General features: G+C 37.2%; 1 protein-coding gene across 1 annotated transcript; it reads right to left on the bottom strand.

Moving 5' to 3' along the window:
• Nucleotides 1-621: 621 nt before the first annotated feature.
• LOC127964238 (BTB/POZ domain-containing protein KCTD9) lies at nt 622-9562 on the bottom strand. The gene is made up of 13 exons (XM_052564383.1): nt 9494-9562; nt 9331-9407; nt 8837-8958; nt 8596-8639; nt 8320-8416; nt 6090-6148; nt 5853-5981; nt 5541-5608; nt 5073-5168; nt 4831-4980; nt 4625-4730; nt 2280-2413; nt 622-2184 (listed from the first exon to the last, which is right to left on the bottom strand). Exons 2-13 carry the CDS (start codon nt 9376-9378, stop codon nt 2068-2070), a joined length of 1170 nt encoding a protein of 389 aa, XP_052420343.1. The 5' UTR covers nt 9379-9407; nt 9494-9562; the 3' UTR covers nt 622-2067.
• Between the last annotated feature and the right edge of the window lie 4017 nt (nt 9563-13579).

Here is a 13579-nt window from a genome sequence, read left to right as displayed (position 1 = left end):
CTATTTGTTTCTATGTTTTGCGTAATTAGGATTTACACAAGCTCCAGTCTGGATCCAGAACTCCTGAGAAGAGATGATGCTTACCCTCAGATGACCCCAGATGATGCTAACAACTGAAACAACATACAAAAAAAAAAAAAACTATGCAGTCACATTATAATTGCTGTTAATAGTGTTCATCGTCTGGTTGACTATTTATTTTATAAATTTTTCTGAAAATTCCTGTCATTTGCACATAAACTGATCACCACTTATAAGCTACTACTAAATATTGCAGAAACTTTATTTTTTGTAAAGTTGCTTTGCAATGATTTGTATCGTAAAAAGCGCTATACAAATAAACTTGAATTGAATTGAATGATGATACACACGAACATGCAAGCAGATGATGTTCCTCTCAGTCTTCAGATTTAGTCAAACATAATAAATAATCAAAGAAATAAACAAATAAATGTTATTAAATATATATGATTTTTATTTTAATATATTTTATAATGTAATTTATTCCTGTGATCCAAAGCTGAATTTTCAGAAGCCATTACTCCAGTCTTCAGTGTCACATGATCCTTCAGAATGGTTTCTAATATATGCAACCAAATTAATAAAGACAGACAGCAGGAGTTTGATTATAACAGTCTATTTATGGAAACACATTTCCGTAATAGAGTGCAACAAAGTTTGGTAAAGAGAGAGCGGGTAGATCCTCCCCCGACCACTTACATAAACACAGCCTGATACATAAATAAATAGCTAGCACCCTTTCAACAAGGGTCTGATATGCATAGTGAATTACACTTTAGGTGCAAAAGTCTATTTTGATTGCCTTCATTTAACAGGATTGATAGAGTACCTACAATAACATTTGTAAATGAAAAATAACAGCATGTTGAAAAACAATTAAGTCTGAGCTACTGTCAGAAATCTCTATGCGAGATAGTTAGGTTTCATTTTTTTAACCATTCAGGCAATTAATCCAGATCAGGTGATATTATAACGCAATAGTTGAGCAGCACAAGACCTACGTTGCATTTCATAAATGCGCTACTTTGTCAGTCTTACACACAATTTAGGTATAAGAATGCACAAGTCCATGTGTTCAAAATGTTATTAAAAAGTAGGACGATATTGATGAACAAACGTGATATCTTGACAAACATTAAATAAGGAAGCACTGGGTTTGATAGTGACATGAAAAACATCACAGAATTTTTGGTGTGGGTCGGTCACTTCAATTAAAAACGAGATTAAAAATGGGAAAAATTTGAAATCTGAAAGCGAAACATTCACACATACAATATAGTGATATTATAAACCAGCATATTGGCACCACTGGTTAATAATTGTGCATATTAGCCTATGGCAAAGTGTTATTACACAGTTATTAAAGATTAATAGGTGTTGGAAAAACACAGTAAGATGTGGTTTGCATTTCACGTAATGACTTAAAACAGTTTTTTGGGAGGTAGATCAAACAACAATTGACAAACCAGAAAACAAAACAAACAATGAATTTGATGTGAAAACAGAATATGTAAGAGCTATATGTTTATGTTGCATATTTGTAGCCAGACCCTAAGGTATTTTTATAAGCTACTATTATGGCTTGTTTTGACTGCAGTACGCTGTGCAACAATAAGCCTTATCATAAATTGCCTACGATTGATTGCTAAATCTAAAATACTACAGATATATTTGGTTGTACTGATCGACTGAAATGTTGACTTCATTATTTGAGACAAAACAGAACATGAAATGCATACATTCAGTGAAATCGAACAAAAGGTCAACTCGAAGCATAAATAACGGTAACAAGTTTGGTTTCGCAAATAGCATTTTCGAATATTTGGATTCTCTACACTAAGCTTTCGCTATTTTTGGCCATGACAACAGAGACCCTGGATGTGCACTAGTGCATGAGAGTAAAGCTCAAAGAGAAAGGCTGGGCAAACCAAGTGCTATTATTGCAAACGGTTTCACAGGAGCGTGAAACGAAGACAGGGCTCGGGGTACGGGAGAGCTGTGAACAGCTGGCTGCTGAGGTCGCCGGCCAGCGAGAGATGTAATTGGCTATCTCACACTTTGGGACATGTGCAGCGGAGTCAGCATCTCCTCAAAAATTGCTCCTTTCACATTTGAACCACGCAGGTTGGCTTCCTGTAGATCACAGCCTGAGAGATCGCAGTTCTGCACACATATGAAAGAAAACATTTGTAAAAAGCATTTTTTCAGTGTTATGAGGAATGTGGCTACATGCCACAAAATCAACACGGTTGACTCACCTCGAGATCCGTGCCGGCTAATGTAGCACCACGCAGGTTACAGTTCTTCAGCTTAGCATTCTTCAGCGTGGCCACACGCAGGTTTATACCAGTCATCTGACTGCCCTCCATGTCAACTCCTTTCAGATTAGCCCCTAAAGCACACAGAGGATACACTAATTACCCACACGCAAACACAAAACATGGTCATGCAACATAATGTGGTATCAGCGTCATTTTCATTAGCAAAATCTCAGTACTTCATACCAATTTCCGTTCCACAGCAAAAACTGTTGTAATACTTTAAAAACAAATGCACTATACTGACAAAAGTATTGGGACACCTCCTTCTATTGAATAGGTTTGACTACTTTAGTAATTTCCATGAGTACAAATCTTAATGTTTAGGTATATAATGAGATTCTAGAGAATTTTCTATTCTAACATGACAATGCCTCTGTGTATAAGGCAAGGTTCAAGAAGAAATGATCGATTCAGTCAGTGGGGAATGAAGAACTTGATGTGCAGAAAGTTAACAGCTTAAGCCACTTGTGGATTAATGAGTATTGGAGGCGCGAACCGTTTAAAACGATTCAGTTTGATTTGGTGAACTGGTTCAAAAAGATCCAGTAACATCGTATGATTCGTTCGCGAACCGGATATGAAAAACTGCTTTGTTTTGAACTCTCTCACAACAGACACGGAAGAGAAGACAATGCTGAATAAAGTCATTGTATTTGTTATTTTTGGACCAAAATGTATTTTCGATGCTTCAAACAATTCTAACTGACCCTCTGATGTCACACGGACTACTTTGATGATGTTTTTCTTACCTTTCTGGACATGGACAGTAGGCCGTACACACAGCTTCAATGGAGGGACTGAGAGCTCTCGGACTAAATCTAAAATATCTTAAACTGTGTTCCGAAGATAAACCGAGGTTTGGAACGACATGAGGGTGAGTTATTAATGACATCAGAATGCCTCTGATCACAGAGAACCCGTTTATTGCACGTTCTGCGAGTTTAGCGCGGATTTGGGAACGCAACAGCCTCTCGTTATGCTTTATTTTCATAGCAGATAATTACAGCATTTCACTAGATTTGCAGTGAGACATGTTTTTGTAAGCCTGTTCTCACTGAAACTGGAGTTTTCCTTCAAAATAAAAGCTCTACTGCAAAATAAAAAGCCAAAATAAAAGCTGCAGTATAAATTGCTGACAGCTAGTCATTCAAATGCAGTCCAACTTCAAAATATCTCGTTCTAGTTTAGAAATTAGGAAAGAAGTATTGTAATTTTCCCACTGTAGTGTAAAGCAAAAATAATATACCTACGAAATATTCATTTTCATGTATTTTATAGTGCAACTGTTTTACAATATACGGCTATTACTATCATTGTTATTATTATTATATTCTAATTTGTTTCCTTAAACACTAGTGTGAATGTTATTTAGACTGAGACAGTATACCACAAATAAAAAGAGGGTTGAGTCAACTTTAAAGTTCAGGTACAAGTCACTTCACTGACTTTTTTCTGACTTAAGTTTTCTTAGTTAAGTAAACGGGTTGCAGCTCTTAATTCTGAACCCTCAAAGTGTCACTCGGCAGCTCTGCACGGGACTCGCTCGGGAAGAATGTCCCCAAAGAAATGTGTATTTGGTTATAACTTAAGGGAAAGATAACTTTGTTCAGCTTCCCAAAAAACCTTGCGTTACGTAAACCGTGAATGCAGTTAGTTTTCCTGGGCAGCAACTGAGTTTCCCAAGCTGCTGAATGTTTCATTAACAAGACCCAGTTCGACGCTGGATTTTCACATCCTTTGATACTGAAGGATGGAGCGGTCCCTGTTAAAAAAGATCCAGGTCATGATTCAGACCTGCAGACAGTAAATTAAATTGAATCAAATGTCAGTGTTTTGTTGGCAATCACCGCTCAAAGTCACTCTTTAGCTCCGCCCACGGCGTGCCTCCAGGAGATCAGCTGTTTTCAGAGATAATCGGAAAGCTGTATATTTATTTTATAAATAAATATGATAAAACTAAAGACTTTTTGGAGATATGAAGGATGCAGTACTACTCTTTAACAATATGTGTTATGTCCCCTTTAAATATCACAATAAATATCGTATTGCAAACTTCATATCGCGATATTATCATATTGTGAGATTTTAACTTACAGGAGTGTTTTACAGCAGCCCCCTCTCAGCCGTTACTGCATCAACCCTGAGCTTGGTACTATCCATATTGCAGAAAGGCAGGTATTGATACATTACAAATTAAGTATCGACATGGTACCAGTACTTTTTGTCATGTGTTTGTTATTTTATTTCTAATGCTAAACAATGGCTTCTGTGTGCAGTTTTACCCTCTAGGTTGGCCTTGAGCCCAGAGGGATCCTCAAAGTTGCATCCTTTCAGTGACGCTCCCTCTGCATTAGAGCAGAGCATCTTCACGCCCTGAAGATTAGCACCCTGGAGAACGGGCAAGAAAATAACCGGCTTTATATCAGTTCAAAGGGATTGAAACCAGAAGAAGAGATAAAAAAAGTGATAAAAGTTTTGATCAGCTCACATCCAGGTTGGCTCCAGATAAGTCCGCTCTCTCCAGGTTTGAGCAGCAGAGGTTTGCATAGGTGAGATTGCAGCGGCTCAGATTTGCCATCTTAAAATTGATATAGCGCAAATCCAGCCGAGAAAGGTCCGCTCCACTGAAATTAAGACCCTGAGAGGGAGAGAGGAAGAAAGACACCTTAATGCCAACATCAAACTGACTAAAACACTCGTCTGAATAATTCCAGAACAAATGTCTTCTACCTGACAGCGTAGCTCTGATTTGGTTGGCGTAGCCAGCAGAAAGCGAACAAATTCTTTGCGTGAGAGTGGAGAATGGTCTTCAGGCGGATGAGAATTCTGCACCCCATAGAAAACAAATCAAGAACTAAATGAATAATTATATGCATATAGAGAACCTTTCAGAAGCTTGGTGTCAGTAAGATGCTTTATTGTTGAAATAAAGTATCAGTTTAACAAAAAATTATGGTTTCCACAAAAATATGGATCATGTGACACTGAAAACTGATGCTGAAAACTCAGCTTAACGTCACAGGAATAATCAACTTTTTATATAAAAATAGAGAAACGTTATTTTAAATGGTAATAATTCAGAAAGTTACAGTTTTTACTGTATTTCTCATCAAATAAATGTAGCCTTGGTGAGCATATCTTAAAAATCGCACTGACTTTAAACTTTAATTTAAATGTTATGGAGCAAGAATCACTTACCTTAATGGCGACTTCTAGCTGTTCAGCCATTTGCTCTATTCCAAAGAACCGAGCTTCTTCCAGTACCCCTAGAAAACAGAAAAAGCATTCCACTAGAACTATAAAATGGTGTCTTTATCATATTAATATTGCTGTCACTTTATAAAAGCAGTGCATTGTATTGCAGTACCAAGGTTAAACTTATTGCATTAATCTACACCCTGGGTTGAATATCCAGTATATATATAACATCAACTATTACATTTATATCTAATAAGCTACATGGGAACTATCATTTGACAATGCCTTTGGTAACATTCAGACGTCACTCACCGAGTAAGTTTATTCCTTCATTGACAATGATCTGGCCGTGCCTCAGGTAATTCAGGATGGGCTCGAAGTACTCTGGGCTGCGATCAATGAGGTAAGCCCCTCGCTCATCCTGCTTGTTACCCCATACATCTGCAGATCGAGAAAGAACTGTGCTTTACACTGATTCACAACCTGATGATCTAGCAATACAAACAATGCCTAAATCAGTCAGTGTGTGAACATGAACTCTAACCTTACCCTTCTCTCTAAACATGTGTGCCAGCATGCTGTCAGGCTCCTTACTCACAAGAGTACTCCTTAAACAAGAGGAAACTTTATTAATGACATCTCAAGGACAGACCACTAAGCATCTGCAGACTAGTATTATTTTAGCTTTTTTTTTTTATATACTACTAAAATATGTCTTAATTCATTTATTTTTACTATAGTACGTTTATTATGTACTTCTTTGTATTAAAGAGCCAGTAAGAGGAAAATTCTAAGCTTCCTATCACTGTTTATAAGTCCTGTACATTAGGTTTAAATCCATCCAAGGTTAAAAAACATTGTCATTTTGTCAAAATATAATTTTAAAATTACCTCAATTCTCAGAGATCCCCAAACGGTTCGCGCGAAGCTGTTCAAAAGATTCAGTTTCCTTAAACCCCACCTTTCGATAGCATACTATGTTCTGATTGGTCAACTGACATAGTCAGTTTTGATTGGTTGTTCCGCACACACCTCCACGGTAAACTATGCGTTAGCATCTGTTTGGGGTGAATTATGTATTATTCCTCTCATCGCGAAGCAAACAGTAAAATAAAAAACTTGAACAGACTCGCTGCTTTTTCTTCTGTGTGGGTGTATTCAAGCCGCGCGCTTCAGTTTGAATCTGAATGGCGCGTTCAGCGCGGGGGCGTGGTCACATATAACGAAGGGAGACATGAAAAACAGACATCGCGTTGTTTTCATATGGATTACTTTATCACAGAATATCTGTTTTCGGCAGCACTTGTTTAGTTTTAAAGTAGACATGTCAAGCTTTCTATAGATATCTCTCTCATGTCTCTTCGTTGAGTATTCACAGAGTTACACTTCATTTTAATGAGGTGTTTGTACTGACGATCAGCGCAGACAGGCTGCAGACAGCACACATACTGATAAGACGCTCGGGAGAAAACAGACACATAACTTCATAATCATACTTCGCGTTGTGATTCGGAGATGCTCGTTGTTCTAAATAAATTTGGTAATGAACCCTCTTTTATGGCCAAACGCTTTGAAAATCCCGCTATACTCACCGAGATTAGAAAAGCAGTCATCAGTGAAATGTTGTGAACACAACAAAAGGGATTTGTTGTACTGCTCTGGTATTGTGGTGAAAATGAATTTTAGCCATTGGTTCTTCTGATCTTCATTCTTTGGCAGTGAAAATAAAACAAACTTGCCTTTACAATTAAAAACACACTGTCTCCTCGACATGATGCTCTCACACCAACCAGAGCGTCTGTGTGGGGGGTGGGGCAGGTCAGAGTTCCGTTTCTCTCAAGACGGTAGGCGGAGATTATTATGCAAAGTGTTCCTAGTGACGTACATAGAGATGGGCAAAAGATTTGAAATCTATAACGACTCGTTTCAGCGATTCAGAGTCGACTCCTTATTTTAGAGGCCAATAACTTTACAAATCGTGTACTTTTTGGTTTAATTATTTGCACATTGTTTAGATGAACAGCTGCATCATACACTGTAATACAAGTAATTTTTGATTTCCCATCTGTGTGGCTCTTTAAGCTTTAATTATTAATTCAGTTTGAGGCTAATATTTATATTATATTTTTTATATATAATATACTTTTATTTTACCGTATTTTCCGGACTATAAGTGGCACTTCTTTTCATAGTTTAGCTGGTCCTGCAACTTATAGTCAGGTGCGACTTATTTATCAAAATTAATTTGACATGAACCAAGAGAAATGAACCAATATAAAACATTACCGTCTCCAGCCACGAGAGGGCGCTCTATGCTGCTCAGTGCTCCTGTAGTCTACACTGAAAACATAGAGCGCCCTCTCGCGGCTGTTGGTTCTTGGTTCTAAATAAATGCGACTTATAGTCCAGTGCGACTTGTACATGTTTTTTTTTCCTCGCCATGACGTATTTTTGGACTGATGCGACTTATACTTAGGTGCGACTTAGAGTCCGAAAAATACTATTATGCATTTATTTTATATTTTATTTTCAGCTTTATTTCAATTAAAACTAAATTTTACAAAACTGCAATTTTACTTTAAAGATTGTTTTAAAATAAGTAAAATAAGTGGAGCCAAATGTTTACATACACCTTGCAGAATTACTGTACCAAAATAAGAGGGATCATACAAAATGTAAAAATATGTATTAACAGTAGTTATAAAAGATTAGAACTTAAGTAATAAATTAGATACTCCAGTGGATTTTTAGCCAGCGAGCCCATGGTGCATGTGTTTACCTAGTGGTGGTGAAAAGCCGCCCACCAATATTCAGCGTCAGCCAATCAGTGTGCGATCCTGAGATGTCATCTGACGTTTTCCCATCCCTCTGAGGGTCTAGAACACAAACACATTCATAGTTTCACACACTGAACTATAAGTGCACTTTAAGTTTCACTGAATAATGTTTACACTTTTATGAAAAGTGCCTTGCTATTTGTTTGTGTTCCCTGGGAATCTCATGACCCTGGTGTTCCAATTGGCATAAAGTGGAAAACAAAAGGATGTTGACTCACCAATGAAAGCGTCCCCTTCTGATACATACAGCACATCATCATCTCTGTGGAATATATACACAATAACCAGTCAGTTCATCCACCATATCATCATCCCACACAAGAATCAAGTACAAGGCTCTCCGTAATCACAGAACTCAAAGCAGGTCCAACTGAGAACAGAATCGGATTTTTCAATAATGTTGTCCCACTGTTGTCTTTCATAAATGAGAAATAATTGAAAAATGCAAATGCAGCACACCTGATGAGGGCAATGTCATCTATTAGACCACCTTTCCCATTATATAGGTTACAAGCCCTGATTCCCAATTTATTGCTGGCAACTGTCAATAGATCAGACAGAGTCCCATAAACAGCTACAACCTGCAAAAGAAAAAAAAATGCATGAATAAGCAATTAAAATTGTAATGTTTGCAATAAATAAATAAAAAATATGTAAATTATTTACTAAATGTATATTGACATTTATTGCCTTACTGCTTGCTGTTGGTAACATCAGTACAATACAGAAAATGCAATTGCGAGGAATAATAAACAATAATGTAAAAATAACAGAAAAGCGAGCTCTTGTGCGTCCTTATCCTTATCGTCAGGAGTAAAGTAATAACTTAAATATTTACTACATAAAGTGAAATAGAGTAACAGAAGGCTTCATGCATTCACAGGACATCACTGTCCCCTCAACACTTAACACTGGAGTTACAGGCTAAACGTGCACTGCGTGTGTTCACTCACCTTGCCATTTTTGGAGGTTCCGTTGACAAAAAGCGTCACCCTTCGCATGCTTTGTTTACACCACTTAAACGTATCAACTGTACAAATATTAATGAATTAATATCTCGCTAACTTATCTATGTATTAAACTAATACCTACGTAAAGAGAGTAGGAAGAACCAACCTAGCTACATTGTACCAAGATGACGAAGCAGCTGGCCAATCAAAACGCGAATCCTGTTGTCTACCTCCACGATTGACCAATCACAGGACGCGTTTCATAGACTTAGCCCGCGGTTCCGACCAATCGGACACAATTGTGGTGTTGGACTCTTTAATGAAAAACTTGCCTGGTGAGAATGGAATTTTGACGCAAGGGAAATGATTACCTCAGTGTCTGTGGGCTGCTGAAGTCAAACTACTCATTCATTACAAAGCCGTATATAGGACTGCGGGTTCAAATGTGGAAGTCAAGCCCAAGTAGTATTGCAAAATGAACCACAGATTTCTAAATCTGTCATTTATATAATTTTAAGTCTCTAAATTAAAAATATAATTTCATAAGAACGTTTGACTTTTGTGCAAATGGATTCAACTGAACTGCATTCGATGGTTTCAAATTATTTATGCATATATAGTGTATTCTAGTGTATTTTTTGTACACTAGAGGGCAGAGTAAACATTTTTGGGTAAAAAAAAGAATCACATGACTCTTGATATTAATTATTAATTTCTAGTTTACATATTATTAGTATTAGTATTATTTCCCTTGCGCTATTTATATATGCAATTGTGTATAGACAATGTTAAATAATATGAGCGATTTATTGATTTTTATTTAAATATAAAGTCCACACACGCGCACACACACACACACACACACACACACACACACACACACACACACACACATCATATTATTATATAAACCACATGCAGTCTAAGCCGCAAACTTTATGTTCAAGAACTACTAATGGTACCTTAGGATGTCATATACTATCTATTTTCTATGAACATCTAATGTAAGATAATTAGTCATATCTGCATAGCTGCTCACACTATTTGTTTAGTCTACATAATGTTTCACAACTTAAATACACTGAAAAAATAAATATCCCAGTAGGCTACTTCCATATAATATTTCTGAAGTATTGAAAAAATCCCCATAAGCTAAAACTAATATCGTTACTTGGCTAGCAGATTTGTTTGCCTCTCATATCTGCAGAATTTAGAAAAAAACAAAAACCGGACACACAGAAGCACTGATAAATGATGTTAAACAATAAGGCAGTGAGTGATAATATCCTGCTTAGCTGACTGATTCTTACATGGTGGCCCCAGTCTTATCTTCTGTAAAAAGCCTGTCTCTTCCAGAATGTCCCACTATGTCTGTAACTGCCCACGTGCTCTGCAAACACATAGGGCTGATAATCACTTCTCTTGCAAACTACTGTTGACAAAATGTCCTTCAGGTACAGGGAAGTTTTCAGTTCTCCCTTAATTCCTGGTCAGGTTATTTGGGTTGGGAATTGCCTTATTGAAAATAAATTAGATAAGGTGCCATTGAACACACACAGAATAAAGTGTGTTTTCTTTACAGAGATAATGTGGTGACCTATTTTATATTCATACCCACTGCATGTAAGGTTTGTGCTCCTTAACTGGCCTTGCAAGATTTATTAGTTATGCTTTGAGTAGGGATGTTACCCAGACTACATTTAGTCTGATATTGTTTGACTAAACATCAGTTAATCAGCTGTACCACAGTTTCATTTTGAGGTCTAAGAAAAACTAGTGGACATACACTAAATCAATTTCTGTATCTTCTCTAAATATTAAGATGTGACAATGCACGTTAAAAGTCACATAATCTTCTGAACTGGATAGATGGAGCATAACAGCAATAACATTTTGAACTTAACAGGATTTGGGAAAAAATGTATCAATATATCAGGAGGTAATAGGAGGTAACAGGTTTGTCCTATGCACACATAGTTAAGGGCATTTTCGATTTAAAATATTTTCAGACTAATGTGAATATAAAAGTGGACTTCCTTTATAGTCGACACATTTTGTGTTTTTTTTTAAAATTTTTTTATTATCTACATGGACATCATTCTAGCTTGATTTTCTGTCAGATGGGATAAATAAATTCTAAATTTGAACTTAAATTCAATAAAGCTCTTTACAATTATTTCTAGCAAGAGCCATGGGGTTTGGGGTGCCCCAGTGAAGGTTGTACCATTGGGCCTTGTTTGAAATCATGTGAATAACACAAATGAATAAATAGAACAAAGATGCAAATAAAAAAATTATTATGTTGTTTTTTTTCTTTCTTTTTTTTCAAGTATGTAGGTGGTCCAGGAACCAAATAATCAAAAATAAAATATCATATCATCTGACCTTCATACGTCATCCACCCGGAGCTGCTTCTATGTACAACAGTGAGTGCATGCTACATTAAAGTGATTATCATGTTTTGAGTATGGATATTTTTCTTACAAAAACGCATCAATTCGCTACAGGAAGACTCTGTTCTCCCCCCAGAGCCGTGTGAGGCACTTCTTTATTATGGATGGATGCCTTTTATTTAACTTCTTTTGAACTGATGAAAGGTCACACCCATTGCCTGTCTTTAAACAGCTTGGAAGATCAAAGACAATTTTTAATATAAATTGGATTTGTCTGAAAGAAGAAAGTCACACACACCTAGGATGCCTAAATTTTATATTTTTCTGGTGGGCTAACCCTTTAAGGAGACTGACAGCAACTAGTACATTAGGCCTGGTCACTTTAAGAGACAATGCATCAAATATAATTATACAAATCCGATTTCTTTCTCAACCTTTTATGTTCACTTCAAACATAACCAATGGTTTTTCGATGATACTCGCCAAGACAGGTATTGCAACATATTTATGTATGTATTTGTTATTCAAGCACAGGAAGAGGCAAAACTCAATGCGATATTCAAGTATTGTGAGACATGGCTCTCTGCATCCTCACTGTGAGCACAGCATGTGGGAGAGAAATCAATTTGTTGGTACGAACACAGTGCGTGTGTGCTTAGTCGCACTGTTTTATGTCTTTTGCCTGATTGATTTTAAATCTCCTGAATTCTTAAAGGCTTAAAAACACATGCAAATAATAATCTTTCATAATGACACACTTCAATGGCCCATCAACTGTCACTGAATATATTTCATACTGACCTCAGGCAGTCGGTTGAAATAGCACAAGGACCCCCCCACAGCCCTCATAACCCGCAGGCCCGACGGGTAAAGAAATTGGCACTTTATTTGCAGGGCGGGTTGGATGGGTCATTAAAAACTAAATAAAAAAATGTATGTTGCATGCCTTTCCCTATAACCTATATTAAATATTTGGAATATATATTTTCATATTTTATTGAAAATATAAATTTTATCATTTTATTTTATTATTATTCATATTCTTTGATAAGGTTACAATATGAAGGTCTACGTAGCAATGTAACTTGCATGATGCCCCCTTGTGTGATGATCGGGGCAGGGCGGGTAAAGAAAATGTACTTTATTTGCGGGGCGGGCAGGGGCAGGCCATATAATTTCATAAAAGTGGGACCCGCATGTTGGAAAAAAATCAGACCTGCACATCACTACTGGGCGCCTATAATCGTCACCACCTCGCACCCCAGTAGTGATGGCCCTGTTTCAAGCATTACTTTATAGCGACCTCTTCAAAACAAACAAAAAATGAACCGGACTGAGACAAGAGTTATAAAACATTTTTTTGTTGTGTTGTACAGATTTGTGTTGTGTTTTTTCTTTTGTGTTTGACAGGAGAGCCAGGTGTTTCCAGAACAGTACCCGCCTCCCTCATCCCATTATCTTATATCTTATATCTTATATTCAGGTCCCAACTGTTTCCCAACTAACAAGGTACTTGTGACGAGTGGGGCAGGGCCAAGAGCTGTGGGAACGGGTCAAGGCCGGTGGAGTGATTGGAAATGAGCGACACCTGTTCCACTCACCGGTCTCGAGTCCCACGGAGGAGCTCTGGAAGGATACAAAAGAGGAGTTAAAACAGTGAAGGAGGAGAGAGGACCAGGCCTGGGATTTATTTTGTGTTTGGTTTTGTTTGTGCACTGAAGTCTTCCGCGAGGGGCTGTCGCACTGTTTTGGGTTTGTTTTATTAAGTTAAAGTTCAAGTTAAATGTTCGCCGGTTCCTGCCTCCTTCTTCCCGTGATTATGAAGTTTTTAAAGCTTTACATTGGTGCCGAAACCCGGG

Source organism: Carassius gibelio, chromosome B8 (genome assembly GCF_023724105.1).
Source record: "Carassius gibelio isolate Cgi1373 ecotype wild population from Czech Republic chromosome B8, carGib1.2-hapl.c, whole genome shotgun sequence".
NCBI lineage: Eukaryota > Metazoa > Chordata > Actinopteri > Cypriniformes > Cyprinidae > Carassius > Carassius gibelio.
Note: the sequence above shows the minus strand (reverse complement) of the source record. Positions and strands in the feature narration are given on the sequence as shown.

What these genes read in the sequence shown, in the direction of transcription:
- LOC127964238 (XM_052564383.1), bottom strand. Translation starts at nt 9,378, where the DNA reads ATGCGAAGGGTGACGCTTTTTGTCAACGGAACCTCCAAAAATGGCAAG. An exon ending in GAACCTCCAAAAATGGCAAG is followed by an intron (nt 8,959 to 9,330) that starts GTGAGTGAACAC and finishes TTTCTTTTGCAG; the next exon opens with GTTGTAGCTGTTTATGGGAC. An exon ending in AATCAGAGCTACGCTGTCAG is followed by an intron (nt 4,981 to 5,072) that starts GTAGAAGACATT and finishes TCTCCCTCTCAG; the next exon opens with GGTCTTAATTTCAGTGGAGC.